General features: G+C 43.8%; 2 protein-coding genes across 3 annotated transcripts; one reads left to right on the top strand and one right to left on the bottom strand.

Moving 5' to 3' along the window:
• Nucleotides 1-197: 197 nt before the first annotated feature.
• Nucleotides 198-11,496, top strand: IFT52 (intraflagellar transport 52). Its single transcript, XM_050907288.1, has 13 exons — nt 198-424; nt 1,335-1,422; nt 1,687-1,816; nt 2,462-2,537; nt 2,624-2,695; nt 3,575-3,701; nt 5,882-5,968; nt 6,655-6,723; nt 7,480-7,634; nt 8,662-8,749; nt 9,851-9,959; nt 10,475-10,620; nt 11,205-11,496. The coding sequence occupies exons 1-13, from the start codon at nt 306-308 to the stop codon at nt 11,250-11,252; spliced, it is 1,314 nt and encodes a 437-aa protein (XP_050763245.1). The 5' UTR covers nt 198-305; the 3' UTR covers nt 11,253-11,496.
• A 2,940-nt stretch (nt 11,497-14,436) lies between these two features.
• LOC127023242 (uncharacterized) lies at nt 14,437-16,625 on the bottom strand. 2 transcript variants are annotated; one of them, XM_050907289.1, is made up of 2 exons: nt 16,586-16,625; nt 14,437-15,654 (listed from the first exon to the last, which is right to left on the bottom strand). In XM_050907289.1, exon 2 carries the CDS (start codon nt 15,606-15,608, stop codon nt 14,856-14,858), a length of 753 nt encoding a protein of 250 aa, XP_050763246.1. In that variant the 5' UTR covers nt 15,609-15,654; nt 16,586-16,625; the 3' UTR covers nt 14,437-14,855. The 2 variants fall into 2 exon arrangements, with proteins under 2 accessions (XP_050763246.1, XP_050763247.1); XM_050907290.1 differs by lacking the exon at nt 16,586-16,625 and adding an exon at nt 16,132-16,180.
• Nucleotides 16,626-17,367: the final 742 nt, after the last annotated feature.

The following is a 17,367-nucleotide window of genomic DNA, read 5'->3' as shown; positions in this document are numbered from 1 at the left end:
CCGCCGCAGTGGTACTGTCCCGCCCCCCCCCCCCCCGGGGAATGGAGCGAGCCTCCGCAGCGACCTCTGCACTCGGGGCGTCGGCCTCCGCGCATGCGCCTGCGCGGCCGGCGCGTTGCTAAGCGGAGCGCGCCGTGGTAACGGCCGCCGTCCCGCTCTCCCCCGCCGCCGCGGCGGGGACACCCCCCCCCCCCCCCCGGCCCGCTGCGGGGGTCCCGCCGGGGAGCAAGGAGCGTTGGAGGTTCGCTTCACGTCCCGAGAGCTGGCGTCCTTCGGCGTCCCCTGCGGTAGCCCCGGGTAACCCTATGGAGAGGGGCCTGCGGAATGCCATAGTCTTCAATGCGTCTAAAGGGGAGGCTTTCACGCTCGCCAGCAGCTACAAATCCTTGCGCAAAAGGCTTCGCGGTAACTGGAAGATACAGAGGTGAGGAGCAGCTTTCTGAGTAACTCTTGGCAGCTTCTTTTGGAGCGCTGGCGTGGGGGAGAAGCCGCGTTTCGGTGGTGTGAGGGTCCTTTGCAGGCAGGGCCGAAGGCCCGCTTAGGTTTCTTGCAGCTGGTGGAGAAGAGTCTTCTCTCAGCCTGCCCAGGCTGTGTGGATCCAGCTCATCTCCGAGGGAGAGACTGGCCGCTCCTGACTGAAGAGGCGAGGCTGCCTCACCCTCACCGCTGTGCAGCCCCAGGGGGTAGGCGTTGGGGCACCTGCAGACCACAGAGAGATCCTGAAATCTGTCTGTGGTCTACACTGAATACCCGAATAGTCTTTGGGAATGTATGTCATAAGCTAGGATCTGTCTTTTGCATTGATTGCACTCTGTGGCGTTAGCTGTGATTTGGCTGTTGGATGCTGTGCATAGTTGTCTTTGGAGCTTCCAGCTATCTTATCTGTGGAAGAGATAGAGCATAAGTTATAAGGATGAAACTCCTGATATGAGTTTTTGAGTCTATCTTGATTTAGAGTTTGGATAAAAAGAAATCAGCCCTTGTGCATGTGATATTGCCTGTCTGTCCGCTACAAAATGTGTCCAGAGGAAACCAAAAAAAGAATAAGAGGAAGCTCATCAGGTGCAAAGTTTAACAGCAGCTATAATGGTTTATGCTAGTTCTGGATCTGCCACAGTACCTTGTTAGAGGGGCTTTATTATTTAGTGGGGTTGAAATTTGTAAGGATTATTTTCGCTTGAGTTGTCAACTTTAAACCCAGTTAAAAGGATGTGAAGTGACTGAAGTGACTTGCTTTGCGTTTATTTGCCAGTTCTTTAAAAAAAAAAAAGAAAAAAGTTGTGGTTCAGGACTATATCCAAGAGTAACATGTGTCTTTATTAATCTATTCATAGCTTAAAAGATGAGATCACATCTGAGAAACTGTTTGGGGTAAAATTGTGGATTACAGCAGGGCCAAGAGAAAAGTTCAGTGCTGCTGAGGTAAGAAGTCAATAACTGTTTGCAAATTAGTTATGTTTTAAGATTTGCTTAATGTGAAATAGAAAAGAACAACACAGAAGACTTTGCAATAGTACTGCTTTAAATGAATTTACACAAATTGAAATTTGAATACTTTTCTCATAGGATCATGTTAATTGCAAGTAGTCAGAATCATTTACCTTCCCCCATCTCAGTATAACTTCCTGCAATCTTGTGTGTAGCTTCTTTCATGTGTATTTTTTCTGGATCTTTGTTGTCTTCTAGTTTTCGGTTCTGAAGAAATTCCTGGAGGATGGTGGAGCCATCCTGGTGATGCTGAGAGAAGGCGGAGAGTCCCGATATGGCACAAATATTAACTTTTTGTTAGAAGAATACGGGATCGTTTTCAATAATGGTAATGGGGCTCACTGATACCTTTCATTTGTCCGTTTTCAGCAAAATCTAAAGAGCAGGTTCAGCCTTTGTAGCTATAAGCCAAGCAGATCCCTCTCACAAAGTACCTTTTGGTCTAAGAGATGTTTTTTCTTGAAATGTACATGCACATGGCAGTGTAATACTGGAGCACACCAAGGGCTTTCCATGGGCAGAGTACCTTGATAACAACTGTGTCTCAGTGTACATAAAATATTTTTAGGGTCTTTGGTGGCGTTTCTAGACTATGCCTTTTTCTGCATCAACAGTATTCAATTCATCATACTTCTTGAAGATGTATAAAAAAAAATTGAACTTGTAAAACTTGATACATATTCTTTTAACTGGATCATCCTTTTGCCTCTTCTGCTTTGCAGAAGACATGGAGATGTGCTTATTTTTCATATTTTTATTTGAACTTGTGAATATATTCCTGTTCTAAGTCTGTATGTCCAAAAGGAAACGGTAGTGAAGGCCGATTTGTATTCTTTTGGGAGCCACATGCCAGCTTTGTGGTGTTAGAAGCAAACACCCAGGGAATCCAAGAGCTAAACTCATTTTTCATTGCTATATCTAGCATGCTGATCAGCTAAGATGTAAATTTCTTTATTTTTTTTCTTTCTTCAAGATGCTGTAGTACGAAATGTATATTACAAGTACCACCACCCAAAAGAAGCACTAATCTCTGATGGAGTTTTGAATAGGTAAATATTTGGGGTATATTAATCTGTACAGTAAACTCTTACAATCCATATTGTTTCAGTAAGTTTTGCTTTTCAACATCTTGTAGGGGAATCAGTGAAGCTGCAAGAAAAACAGTGCTTGAGACAACAGATGAAGATGGAAGTGGACATGACTCACAGTAAGTGTTTTCCTTTGAGGAAGCTGATGTGAAAATATTCAGAATAACTCGGAATTAGTAGGTTTGTAATCTAGCAGGAGTACGTTGTGCTTGTGTTGAGGTTTTCTAGTGTATTTCTTATGTCAGCTTCTTGCTCCTCAAAGTTATATCTGGAAAGGAGAATCTGTTTAGTAGTGCTTGATAACCAACGAAGGAGCAGGAGCGATAGGTTTTGAAGGGCATTACTACTCTCCTGACCAGATCTTTTTTGCTCCTAGTCTGTGGATTTGAATTTGATTAAACAATGTAAGTATGAATAACATCTAGATAGCGGGTGGTCTGGCTGCAGGCATGAGCCACCCTACGTCTTTCTAAAGAGTCTTAATCCAGGGTAAGATAGACATTGATTGCAATTTTTAGCTTTCCATTCCTCTGTGCTGCAGAGGAGTGAAAAGGTATTGAAAAGAATATAGCTTTTCCGTAAATAACTATAGATGTTTGTATTCTTCCTTGCAGCTAGTTTTTAGACTAATAAATGACCATGTGGTTGATTACAATGAAAAATGTAAGTGCAAAAACATTTTATGTAGTTTTGTTCCAGAATATATATTCATCTGTGAGTTAAATACCCCTACTCTTCTCTCAGATACAGGAGTGTGCAAACAGAAATCAAGAGTGTTCTTCGTTCCTTATTTAGACAAATTGTCAACCTGGAAAAACCTGTAGAAAGAGACTGAAATGTTGTTATAACGATCTGAATGTTTGAAAGCATGCCTCTTGGCATTCCACCACCAGTGCACAATTACAGTTTGCAGTTTAGGCGGACAGACTGAGGTTTATAAATATGTCCAGCCTACCTGATACCTGCAGGTACTTACAGAGGTTCTGTATTTCCTGCAGAGCTCTCACTTTCGTGTATCCATTTGGTGCCACACTGAATGTGATGAAACCAGCAGTGGCTATTCTGTCAACAGGATCTGTCTGCTTCCCACTCAACAGGCCTGTTCTTGCTTTCTATCAGCATGAGGTATGACTCTGCATGTAACAAACCATGCATTCTCCCCCTTCCCCACACAAAAATTGTGAGTGTGTTTTCTGGGAGTACTTACAAACCCACTTCTATTTTTGGTGCATCTGCAAACTCCAGATGAGCCTAAGTGACTCCTGCCTCCATGGGGTTCAGAGGAGAATTAATGTGATGGTCAGCAAAGATTATATATTTATTTGGTTGACAGATGGGTATTTTTAGTTCTTCTTTAAAGTTTGGGTTTTTTTTCCCACTGTTTTAGTGATCATTTAGTAAGTAAGATTATCGTTAGCTTCATAAATACGCCATATTGAGTTAAGGAAGGACTGTCACCTTGGAACCAGTAGATTTTTATATGTTATCTTACCCATCCAGCCCTGTTAATTTATAAAAAAAAAAAAATCAGAAATCTAGTAGTAGTTGATGGGTACAAACAAAGGATTAATATTGTTAGTGAATGTAAATACGTTAACACATTTTTTACTATGTAGATGAGTTTCTAACATACTAGGTTTTTTTTATATCTTTGTTAGGAAGGTGATTTTCTTTCTGAGGATGCCCAACTTCATCCTCCCATGATATGGCTGAAATAAACTCCGTAAATCAAAGACAATACAGCAGCATCAAGTGAACTTACAAGTACACTTACTGCTCGCATTTTATCTGCAGCTGTCAGAGTAAGATATAATAAAATCCATCCACCCACACAATATTTGCACATGGATCCAATGGGCCCATAGACTCATGCCTAATTTTGCACCCATGATAATACTGAAATCATTTGCACTAATGATAGAGTTGTCTTTTTGCGACATAAGTCATCTAAGTAATATAAAGCCTTAACTCTGCTGGATTTATAGCCTTGCTGGTTGGTGTTCTTGTTTCAAGACTGTGCCTGTTTATGTGGGGTCTAATGTGCTTCACATAATTGGTATGGAGAGGAGTGTTTTCTTCTACGAATAATAACTAAATTATGCTGTAAGTGAAATCCATATAACTTGCTTGTGCCTCCATGAAGTGTTTTGCATGGGTTGATCACTGAAGTGTAACAGGTTTGTGCAGTGAAAACCATGACACATCATACTGATAGTTCTTCCTTTGATATAATACCGTGACATGAATGTCAAATAGATGGCATCATTTTTCCTATCTAGCTCAGGGAAGCTATAGACACAAGGGTAGAAGATGAAGCCAGAGACAGAGGTTGTCTCTCAAGCAGAGCAGAGAAACTTGGTAGAAGGAAAACAAGATCTCTTGGAGTGAAAAAGAGATACGGTAAAGAATAGCAACAGAAAGTGAAGGAATGGAAAGTAGGAGCAGAGGATGCTACCCAGTTGGGCTATTGTGGGTAAAGCATGTAGAATTCAGGTTAAAACCTTGCAAAACATGGAGTATGAAACATCAGAAATTTGTTAAACAAACTGGAGCTTTGTTTGATGTATCTTCAAATTCGTTACAGCAATATTCATGGTTATATTATGCGATGAGTTTCACAGTTGGTGCAGGGAGCATTACAGGGTTTCTTGTTCTGTTGAAAACTTACTATTTCTTATGTATGTCCTTGTGGAAGGATTAAGGGGTAATCTTAGAGAAGAATTCCAAAGATGTTTCATGAATGCATTTTTATGCATGTTTAATTTAGCTAAATTAAAATATAATGACCTGTGCATTTTGCATTTTATCTTACAAATAATAAAATTATCAAACTCTTCTCTCATTAGCTGACATGAATATGTGCTATATTGACATGCATGCATATCACTGGCCTCTAGGTTTACATTCTGAACACTGAAGAGTGGGTTGCAGAAAGTTAATAATGCATTCATTTAACTTAATTCTTTTTTACTTGATTGAAAAAAGAGTGTTCTTTTCCTGCAAAAATAACCTAAATGCAGCTATTGTTGATGATATTCTCTGGGTTTTTTTTGATTGCCAGCCAATTGTCTGTCTACTCTTATGAAATGCAGATCGGTATTTTTAATGAATTTATGAGCCTTAAGAGCGTATACACTTATAATGCTGTGCTCTTGTGAGCCTGCCAAGTTTGAAACTGCTTTTGCCACTACTTATTCTAAAACTTCATATTTCTTTAAATTGCTTTGTAATTAAAAGCATTAACAATTGCCTCTAAAGCTGTGATTTGGAAGGATTTTTTGCTATATTGTATTCTTTGTTGATAGAGTCAAGGTGGAAAGATGGCAGCACTGGGATCTTCCCACATGTTCAGTGATCAATATTTAGATAAAGAAGAAAATGGTAAGATCATGGTAAGTTGTTTGTTTGTTTAAAAAAAAACCAGCTTAGTGGATCTTCACAGCACTAACAAAGCAATCCAAGCTCACTAGCTTCATCTTAGAGCAAGACAGCTGTGAAATGGATTCAGTATGGAGATTCTAACCCAATACTAACATTCTGAGGAGTTTTTTAGAGCACAACTAACAGGAAGGAGTTTTTAAAGATACAGTTTATTATTTATGTTATAGGACTCTGAAAAGCTTTTCGTACTTCTGCTCACCACTTTATTGTTATTAATATTTAAATATTAAGTAGGAGGTTTTTTTGTTTACTACTTTTTCTTAGCTACTTTAGCACTTGGTTATGGCTACTGATTAATAATAAACCTTTGCATATATAGCTCCTGATACCTGGAGATTGTAATGCACTTTCCAAAGTGGCGTATGTAACGTTGTTATGTGTAAGAAGGGGAGTTTCCTGCTGAGGTGTTCCTGAAAGTATGCACCTCATATAAAGTATGCTCATTGCCATGACTCATTGCTTCCATATGTAAATACAAGTAAAGTTTGTATTTTCTCCACAGATATTCTTTGATTTATTACCCATTTTTTTCTTCTTTTTCATGGTATGTTATTTAATAGATTTAATATGAATGTTTAGGCATAATATAAGATCACTTGGACTCTCCTGAAATTAATTAAGTTTTGCCCTTCTCTAGGATGTGCTTTTCCAGTGGCTCACAACATCAGATATCCATTTAAACCAGATGGATATGGAGGACCCTGAGGTAAGAGAGATCCATCACAAAGACATAAATAATAGTGTGATCTAGCAGCACCAGTTTTGGCAAACCATGTGTTTAGCACCAAATGGTTAACAGCTAGATGGATGCTGCTGTTGTCGCAGACCCTTTATTCTGGGTCTAAGATTGAGTAGACAGATGGATTAGATACAAAAAATAATGGTATTGTATCTCTCAGACTTAGATTGCTATTCATTAGCAGATTTCATTTGTGAAAGTCTCTTTCCAATTTGGGTATGTTTATGACATCATTTGCTGCTCCAGTGTAATAAGTTTGCACTTTGCCCTGAGCCCTCAGACAAGAGGCACGTGCATGAAGTGAAGGCAGATTTTCTGTATATGAGCAGGAATCAACGTGTATCATTTTAGTTTTTTTAACTGATGTATGCAAATGCTACTTTTATTTGGAAATATAATGTGTGATAAAATTGTATACTCTGTGTGCATAAAAAGAGCAACAGTCTTGCACAGTTGACTAGTAAGCTGTCTCTTTTAATTTTAAAGAATTAACAGAAACCCAGATACAATGTCCATGTGGCGAGTAGCTTTACAGCTAAGAGAACAGAGCTTGCACAGTTTACTAATCTAGTAAGCTGCACTGCAAAGGGTCATACCTGGTAAAGAGTGAAATAATTATTTCTAGATGAGATTTTAGGTGAGATATAAACTAGAAAGAGACTATGTAAATGGGTTGGTCTTTTTAAATCATAGGTGTGTGTATCTGTGTGTGTGTGTGTTCAGATTTCAGACTATACCATGCTCCCAGATACCGCTGCACTGTCTGAGCAGCTGCGAGTCTGTCTGCAAGAAGGAGATGAGAACCCAAGAGACTTCACAAAGCTGTTTGATACATCCCTTTATCAGCTGGATACAACTGCCCTCCCTTCAGTTATCAAGTCAGCAGCTGTGATTATTTATTTATTTATTCCATTCTGTATCTGCATTTTCTGTTTGTGCTTACCTTTGTCTGCTTAAGAACAGAAGGGACTGAGCTGTAGGCAGCATGCTGAATATGGATATACCAGAAGATTGATTTGTACAGCGTGACAGTGATGTTTTCTCTTGCTTCTTGTCTTAGCTGTAGTTTCTGACATTGTTTTTTCCTTTTTTCTGACTACTGCTGATTCAGTGAACTGATATTTTTAGTAGAACTGTCTGCAGTGATGCTGAGTACTTTCTGGAGTGATAATTGAGAGCTGGTTGTTTTTCCACTTTTGAATTATTTGGCATTTACTGAAGCTGCTTTTCATTCATCTTTGCATTTCCCAATAATTGTGTCTTGAGATTTATCCGCTGCTCAGTTTTACCAGTTCTGTATCGCTAGCAGCTTTGTCCCTTGTAACTCATTTGTTACCCAGATCACGTATGAACATGTTGAGTAGTAGTCGGCTTAACACAGATTCCATGAAATTCCACTCTGTTGTGGACACTCTTTCTTCTTACTCTGTATTTCTTGTATTTTCACTAGCTGTGAATTCATAGTGGGATCTCCCTTCTGATCCCATAACAAATAATTTTTTTAAATAGCTTTTGGTTGTGGACTTCCTGAAAAACCTTTTTGAAATCCCAAGTCTGCTCTTTTTGAACTGGATCACTTTTTCCTCATGCACGTTCATCCCTTTAAAAGTTTGCTTGAAGAATTGAGGTGTGACTTCCTTCTTTTTTGTCATCTTATATATCCACCTATCATTATCTTCTTCTCTGTCATAATTTTAACTAATTTGCTCGCTGTAGAAGTCAGTTATTACTGATACGTAGTTCTCTGGGGTCCTTCTAAAATTAGACATCCCTTTTTTTTTTGTGCTATGACTGTGCATAATGTTGACCCTGGTGTCTTCATAAAAATTCATCTTTATAGCCTGCAAGTGGAAGTGAATGTTGTATCATTTCTTCTCTCATACTTTGTCTTTTTCTGTGCTGCAGAGCTTATGAACAGCTGAATGTGAAACATGAACCCCTCCAACTCATTCAGCCTCAATTTGAGACTCCACTACCTGTCCTCCAGCCAGCTGTGAGTAACCTCCTTGCTAATACAGCGCATGGAGAACCCTTCTGTTCCGTGTAAAACCTCTGCGTGTCATTTCCATAGTTCTTTCAAACAAAAAAAAAAAAGAGAAAAGTGAGAAATGCTGTAGTAATAATTAATCACTTGGGAGTTGAATACATTGCAGGGACTATCTTTTAGGAAAGAGCGCTTATTTACACTTCTAATTTTTATCAACAGAGCTTGAAAATGTAGCACGTGGTACCATAGCAGAATGCCTTGTGTATATAAGCCTGCAGCCGAGTAGCTGCTCCCAGTCCTGTGAGGTGCTGGTTCAGCCTTTGCTGTGAAAACAGAATGTGGTATTTCAGAAAGCAGTGGTGGTGTCAGTAATATACTGACTGCTGTCAGGGGAGGAGCCAGTCTGTCCCACTCTTCTTCCATCTCCCATATCCTTTCGGGAAGTAAAAAGCGGAGCATTGGTCTTTTACAGCAAGGGCTAGCCAAACTTTTACCAGCAGAGATTTGGGCTGGCAGCAACAACTTGAGCTACAGCAGTGTCAAACTTATTTCAAAAAGCAGGTATCTTTGAGTTTTGCCATCATGGCTCCATCCTTCTTCACGTCGGCTGCTGAGGAAACATTACTGGGATCCTTATAGCTGCAGGGGTGCAACTGAAAGTATGCGCTGCTCTTTAAAAACACAAGTCCAACTTGTGGCATAAGCAGTGACTGCATGAAAAAGAAAATACTCTTACCAGAATGAGTGTGAATATGTTTCCAAGGTGAGCTGTTACGGCGAGCCTAGTACCTCAGCTATCTCAGCCATCGCCTGGATCTCATGGAGCAAAACTAAAAACAAACTGCAAATGCAGTATGTCTAGTTGTGATGCTAGGTGATAATTGTGGCATACTTGTGACTAAACTCTTTTGGAATATTCAGTTATTTTTACAAAATATAAATGGAATCTTTAAAAAGGTGTACTTTTGTACTGTGGGCTTTGGAGTTGCTTTTGACTTTATAAAAGGTTTCTTCAAGTCCAATCTAAGTCCAAAACTGTTGTCTTAGAGATCTGTAAAGTGTAAGAAAAATATGTGGCAATAAACCATACTAATTCTTCTCTTCCAGGTTTTTCCACCTGCTTTCAGAGAATTGCCTCCTCCCCCTCTGGAGCTGTTTGACTTGGATGAAACTTTTTCCTCTGAGAAAGCTCGTCTTGCAGAGATTACAAACAAATGTAAGCGGAGCAGACTGATTGTTTACACATTTATATATACAGTCCAAGTTTTTGGAGGAAAGTTGTTGTTATATTTAATCTTAAAACGTGGGCCTCATTTAAGAAAATCCACTGCTTTCACCCTGCGCCAAGACATTGGAAGGCCTTGGAAACTGATAACATGACTTTACGTACCATGACATTTTGTTTTGTTTGTTACATGACATTTTATTATGTTTCTCCCTGCTGTTTCTTATATCATGCATGAATTGCTTTGTGCACTCTTGCTGATTTATTTCACATCTTTTTATGCTTTGACGTCAAAATGTTAGGATTATTCTAAACACACCTTAAGTCTAAACAAGATGAGAAAGTACTAGCTGCAGGAATACCTCATGGCTAGTCCACTGAACTTAGTTATAAGACTTAACCTCCCAGAACGCCAACAACAAATGGAGATTCACAGTAAGTTTTTGCCCAGCTGATACGGATATGTGTGATATTCAACTGCCTTCTTCCATGGTATGCTTGTTTAGGTACTGATGACGACCTGGAGTTTTATGTACGAAAATGTGGCGATATCCTAGGAGTAACAAGTAAACTCCCAAAGGAGAAGCAAGATGCCAAACATATCCTGGAGCACATCTTCTTCCAAGTGGTTGAGTTTAAGAAACTGAATCAGGTATTTTTAATAACAGAATTACAAGTGAATAGTTGGGAGTATCAGCACTGAGGCTGACGTATCTTCGTAGCAGCTACACTTGTCACAGGCAAGAGGTACAGTGATGTGTTAAGACATTTGTATGAGAAATTAGACCAGTGAAGTGTGATCCAGAATACTTACGACTGTTAATCTGTATAGAATGTGTAGTGCTCAATATTAAGTCTCTCATTTATTTTAATTGGGGGATTAATACATGCAAGTGTAGTTTCAGTAATTTCAGCTAAATACAGTTAATTAATGGTGCATTGAGTAAAAACAGTGTGCCCTCATGAATGTTCACAGCACTTGCTAATGCTACAATATAGATGTGAAACCAGCAATGTTACTCACAAGCAGTACTGTGTTGAAGTAATTCTTCATAGTAAATTTGATGCTTCAAAGTCCGTTTGGAGCATATTGGCAGATCAGCTGTTTCTACTGATGAGTATTCCCTGTTTCTCAAACAGCCTAGTTAAGACAAAAATCTGACATTTCTACCCTATTGTTAAAATTATTTTTTTTTCCTTCTTTTTTTTTTTTCCCCTCCTCTTCCCTTACCTAAGGAACATGATACTGACACAAGTGAAGCTGGATTCCAGAATGGTAACTGAGAGCTGGCTTTCCCCAGTTTGAGATAGACCTTTTCCAATTTTTTTCCAACCTCTGTGTTCAGTATATTGATTGGGACCTTCTCAGTAGTTCACTGAATGTTTGGATCATTTATGTGTAGTAGTTTGAATAATTAATGCCTTTTGAGGAAGTGCTTGTATTTTGCGAGCACTTTCCAAATAATTTCCTATTTTTCTACTTCTTTATTGAAACTGTAATTTTGTAATATATGAATAAAAAATCTTGTACTAAGAAAATGGGGTTTAGGTCCTTCTTTCTGGCTCTAGTATTTATTTTCTTGTAGTAAGGCTTACTGTGGGTTCTCCTGGTGTACATGTAGTCCTTAATTGCACTGTGGGAAAGATTGTTATTTTGGTTTGTGAACTGTGGAAAAGAAAATACAGCCATAAATACAGGAGCTGCTGAAAATCTGCTAGTCTGTCACCCCGAGGCAGTCTCCTTTTGTCTCTCTGCCAAAGTGAACCTGAACCAAGGAGAGGTGGGTTTGTTACTGTAGAAGGAAAACATTTCTTCCAAGGAAGAGGAAGAATTGAAATTAAGCAATGATGACATTGTTGCAGATCATTGCCTCATATAAGACTGGAAATACATCATTTTGAAAAGAAGGGACAGCATTTGGATGAAAAAGACTTTAAGATTTAATGGATCATTATTAAGAAAATGTGATACTGTGCAGAAACTCAGGAATATTTTTACTCACAGTTATTTGATCTCTAGCCCATTCCCAGAGATCGTGAGCTAGGTAATGCACGAGAATGGAAATTCAAGTGAAATTCATTGACGGTGAAATGTTGAAGCTCAATGCACAGCAAAAATACAGCCAAGGATATGAGTGGTAAGAAGAAAAGATTTGTCAACATCATTAACACCGCGTGTCTTTGTTGCAAGGACTTTTTTTCACATCAACACTGAGATTGCACTTTGACATCCAAAAAATGTTGTATTTAATCGGACACCCAAACTGTGAAACTGAAATTCTTCCCCCACTCAAGCCTTCTGTGCAGCCTTTGTGACACCTGTGCTTTATCTTGCTCTGCCATGTTTTTTAACATCACAGCTGCTTTTTCCAGAAGATCTGTTCATCTTTTATCCCACAAAAAGTCATTTCATTTTACATTGCTTCGTGCTTTGGATGCCAACTTGGCGCAGGTTTTTCTAAAGGAGGTGCCCCAAAGCACCTGCTAAGTTACTGACCGGTTGAGATGTGCTAATACAATATTAGCAGAAGTGGTTGTATCTCTGCTTCCTCTGCAGCCATCCCTTTTTCACAGCAGCATGTTTGAAAGTTTTCATTTCTTCCTCTTTTATTTATTTTTGTTTAATGGCATGGTTGTGTTTGTCACACAGAGTGCTTTGTACGTTCCAGCTACAGATTTACACAATAAGCTTAATCTGTCCTCTGCACTATCAATACCAACCAGTCAAGTGGCACAGACTGCAGTTGAACCAAACAACTGTGTGATCCTCTTGCTAATTATAGAGCTGGTTTGTACTGTTCTGTGGTGTTTATACTTCAAACCGTAAATACATTCTCTTTCTGGGCCCTTTTTCTGAGCTGTTTTGTCACCTGTTCCTGATGTTGTAACATGGGTTAGAAAAAAGTCATCTGAGCAGCCAGAGAATACAAGCAGCTCCCTGTTCGCTGTTGGTCTGTAGTGCTCTCTGACAGCTGAGGTAAAAAAGAACAGATTTCTCACTGAATGGATGTTTTTTTGGCCAGAAGCTCTAGTGTGAAATGTATGTGGAGGCAATAGCTTTCTTCTCTCTGTCAAAGGTGTCCCTTTGGCCCTCTGGAAGTATTTAAACTGTTATTTTGTAAACAGAAGTGGCTTACTTTGGTCATGGGAATATGATACACATAAAGTTTATGGCTGATTGACAGAATTTTGAAGGAGTGCAAGCGGGTGAGGGTTTTCAAGAAGTGAGGCTAGGCCAGTGGAAGGTTAGGCATGCAGCTAGCCACGAAGTTTATGTATTAATGAAATTATTGCTGTAATTCACAAAAGTTGGTTCCAATCAACTGTTGCTGCTTTCCCTTTTTTCTCTCTGTCCTCTCATGCAACATGGCTTCTCATCCCTTAATCTATCCCTAAAAGAAGAGGGGGGAGTGTGTATTGGTTCTTCAGCAAACTGTAAATGCCCTGGAAAGCTGGTTTTAAGAAGTAATTCTCTATGTCTTCATGTCTGCTGTAAGCAGCAATTGGAGAGGGAAAAAAAAGGAAGGAGAGCAAGTGGCTGTGTAAGGCGGGAAGCTCTGACAGGAGAGCAAGAAAAGCTGTCACGGGTGGGGGGCGATGGGGGTGGGCTCCTGGCTTTCCCTCAGAGCGGGGGGTGGAAGTTACGGAGTGAACCGTCCTTGCGGCTCTCTGTCGGCAAACGCTCGCCGTGCTGAATTCCTCCAGCTGGGACGAGGACTACAAGCCCGCGTACAGCGAATCGCGGGGGGGCGACACCGCCGCAAGGCCAGGGTGGCTCGGGCGGGCGCTCCCGGGGAGCCGCTGTCTTCCCCGCTGCCCCCTGACAGGCGGCGCGGTGCTGCCCTGCCGCTGCCGCTGCCCGGGCCGGGCCGGGCCGGTCCCGCCGCTCTCAGGCTGTTTTTCTCCCAGTGTGCCAGAAGAGGGATCCCCAGCCCCGGCGGCGCCTCCCGCCCGGCCGCCGCCTCCCTGCCCGCGCTCCCCGTGGGCAGCGGCAGGCCCCGGCAGCCGGCCGGCCCCGGCAGCCCGGGCGGCGCCGCCGCCGCCATGGCCCGGCGGCGGGGGCCAGAGCCGCGCTCCGGCGCCCCTCCGTCACCGAGACCTCCCCGGGCCCCTCTGCCAGGTAACGAGGGCGGGTGGGGCGGCCCCGGGCCGCGCACCTGGGAGCGGAGCACCCCGCCCGGGGTTCGGCCATCTTGTCGCGGCGTCTCGCCCCTCCTCAGCCGGCCGCGGCGGAAGGCGGGTGGAGGCGGCCGCGGACGGGCCCCCTCCCACGGGCCGCGGAGCTCCGTGGCGGCCCCGCTCCAGGCTTGGGGCGCAGACGGCCCGTGGGGCTCCCATCGCGGGTGGGGAAGGTGCTGGAGGTGGCTGCTCTCGGTAGGGTTTTACCGGCAGCCGGGCCTCGGTCCGGCCGGCGCCGGGCTTGTCCGCGGGCCCCAGCCGGCCCGCACCCGTGTTCAGCAGAGCTCAGCCGCAGGCCGGGCGGGCAGTCAGCATCAGAGACCACGCGCACAGTGAAATTTGTATCTTTATTACATTAATACAAAAGACAGCGATCAGGGAGGAGGGGGGAGCCAGTAGGGCTGCTGCTTAACTGGTGCTAGCTGTCGGGGGCTGCCATCAACAGGCTAAGCTTCCTCCACCCAGCAGTGCCCCAAGCAGTTTGCCGTTTGAGTCACCCCAGGCTGGAAGATTTAACCTTTTGCCAGGTGGTGCCGTCAGCAAGCAAGCCCCTGGCACAGGGCAGGGCAGGAGGGCTTCATCTTCTGCTGCAGCGTGGGTGGCAGCTCTGCACACCACGCTCCTCTGCGGCACAGAAGGTCCCCAGGCCGGCACCCCGCAGCCCACCGCGCTTCGGTGTGACTCCGGCGTGGAGCCAGGGCAGCAGCGTCACAGAGCCTGATGCAGAAACACAGGGACGGGGTCAAGATCGTTCAGCTGGGTCTCGGGGGTGGCAGACCTGCGGATAAGCGTAGGGTGCCTCTTGAAGGCTCCAGGCCAAGCCAGAGGAATTACTACAGAGGTCTCCAGGGATGGTGTGTCTGGTTTGGAGCATCCCAGTAACCTCAGCTCCTCAGTGCTCACATCAAGGGACAGGCTGGTATCCAGGGGGTCTTTTATTGCCGAGATCTCCCATCTGGGTGCTGGTGTCTTCCCAAGGGTTGAGAGGTCGCTGACGAGCTCAGTGCTCTTGGAGAGCAGGCTCTCCAGCGGTTTGGGGTGCTTTTCTTTCTTGCAAGGCGTTGAGGTGTTCTGCGACACCACGTCCATCAGGCAGCCAGCTCTGCTGGGGTGCTCACAAGGCAAACCGGACAGGTCTAAGGTGGCCTGACTGTGGTGGGTCTTGCAGAAGCAGACAAGACTGAGGTCAGAGATGCCCTGGGTCAGGCTGTGCAGGTCGGTCTTCACACAGCTGCTCAGAGACTCCGACTGCTTGACAACACACAGAGAACTGCCTTTTGTTGCATTGTCCAAGTCCAGGAGAAGCTCCCAGGTGTCTGGTTTGGAGGTGCTGCTAGAGTCCATGTAATAAGTACGGACAGGAGAAGAATGGGCATGGCTGGAGGCCCCGGCCACAAACCCATTTTCTAAGATTTCCTTTATGGTCAGGATGCTGGTACCATGCCTCTTGGTGGACAGCATGGTGCAGAATCCCACCACTGTCAGGCTTATGGAGACCAGGATGTCCCTGTCAGAATAAACATGTTACTGTTCACTAGCAAGTTGCAGACTTAAAGTAGCACGACCGCTTTCTGCAAAATCCTGTCTCAGTCTTGCTTAGGAGAGCGAGGAGCTGAGTGGGATCCAGGACAGGTGGGTGGGCATCCAGCCTGTCATTGTCTTCTAAAGCAACACAATGCACCACAGCCTGTTTATTGCTCGGAGGTCATCATGGAGCCTCCCCAGAGTTGTATTTATGTGGCCTCAGCCTGTATACCAATACTCTTAGCTTTGTACAGGGTGTAGAGAGTCTCAGTAGACCTCTCTGTCTGTTAGTAGTACTAAGATGGAGCTGTTTTTCCCCAGAGATAAGACACTTCATTCTCGTTCCTCAAGTCAGAGGGCCATTAACCCCAGTTAGACTTGAGTCCCTTTGAGAGGGAGGCACTAAACCCAGGCTCTGGTTAGGATGGGAGAAGCTAATGAGGAGCAGCTCTCACCTTACCTTTAGTCCCACATGTGGTAACCCCACCTGCAGACCTGTGGGGTCCCACAGCCCACACAGGGCACCAAGGGAGGTCCTCAGGGACAGGCCCTCCTGGCAGGTCTCATGCCATACACCCCTGCCTTCTGCTCCGCGGGCAGGAGCTTCCTTCATGCTTCCCCCTCTGCCTAGGAGGGAAGTTCTCACCACCAGCTCAGTCAGCAGCTGCCTTCCAGCCACCCCCAGAGGGAACGGGTCAGGGAAGGGGAAGGCAGGTACTATGGTCTGAAACCATTTTTACATTGAACACATTAAAAACAGAGATAAAAAGCTCCTGAATTTACTGGAAAGGGGGGACTGTATGGTCAGTCTAGAAGGAAAGTCTTCTTTAAGAGACTAAAATACTTTTTTCTTACAGATAATTTAAAAAAATTAGTATGTGAGAAATACAAGGGAAATAAAAAGTACTACTTACCTTCAGCTTCTATAGAGCCCCCCTTTGAGATCTTGATCCTTTTTTGCCAGTGTTGCTTACAGTGGTTTTATAGTTCTGGTAATTCATTAACAGGCTAATTTCCTAATTAATCTAGTTTGGGAGAGGGAGGGGTTTTTGTTTGCTGCTTTTTAAGCACAGGGGCAGTGATTGTGGGCTGCAGCTAATTGCTGAAGGTAAACTGAGTCCTGCAAGGGCTCAGTTGTGTTTGCGGCCTGTCAGCGGGCAGCCCTGGCGAGCAGAGGGGTGTTTGCAGGAGCCGTGGTCCTCTGCTGCAGGAGAAGGAGGAGACACAGAGCCTTCCTGCCCGGACACAACACTCAGGGAGGGTCCCCAACAAGCTGACATCTCCCTTTAGTTTTGTGTTGTTTGCTCTGAAACGCTGGCCAGGAGCATCCACGTGTACAGGCTGAATATGGACGTTATAGATAATGTATGGGCACTAGCAGGTGTGCTGCCTGTGTGTGCACAGGCAGCGTGCAGTGTGAAAACAGCAGGAATCCAAAACGCCGGTGTACAAAGCGCTGGCGTGTTCGGGACCGGCCTCACCGGGGTAGCTGCTCCTGCTGCTTTTTCCCTCCCGCTTTTCGTGCGCGGTGTGACAGTGCCGCTGCCCGGCCGCGGGCCGCAGGGAAGAGCTGCGTGGGCTTTTCCGTGCTGACCGCCTCTTTTCTCTTCTAGCAAGCGCCAGACCTGTGCTCTCCTCCGGGGTCCCCGTCGCGCACCCCTGGAGCGAGAGGCGCTGCAAAAGCGATGTGGGGAAG

Source organism: Gymnogyps californianus, chromosome 17 (assembly GCF_018139145.2).
Source record: "Gymnogyps californianus isolate 813 chromosome 17, ASM1813914v2, whole genome shotgun sequence".
NCBI classification, from domain to species: Eukaryota; Metazoa; Chordata; class Aves; order Accipitriformes; family Cathartidae; genus Gymnogyps; species Gymnogyps californianus.
Note: the sequence above shows the minus strand (reverse complement) of the source record. Positions and strands in the feature narration are given on the sequence as shown.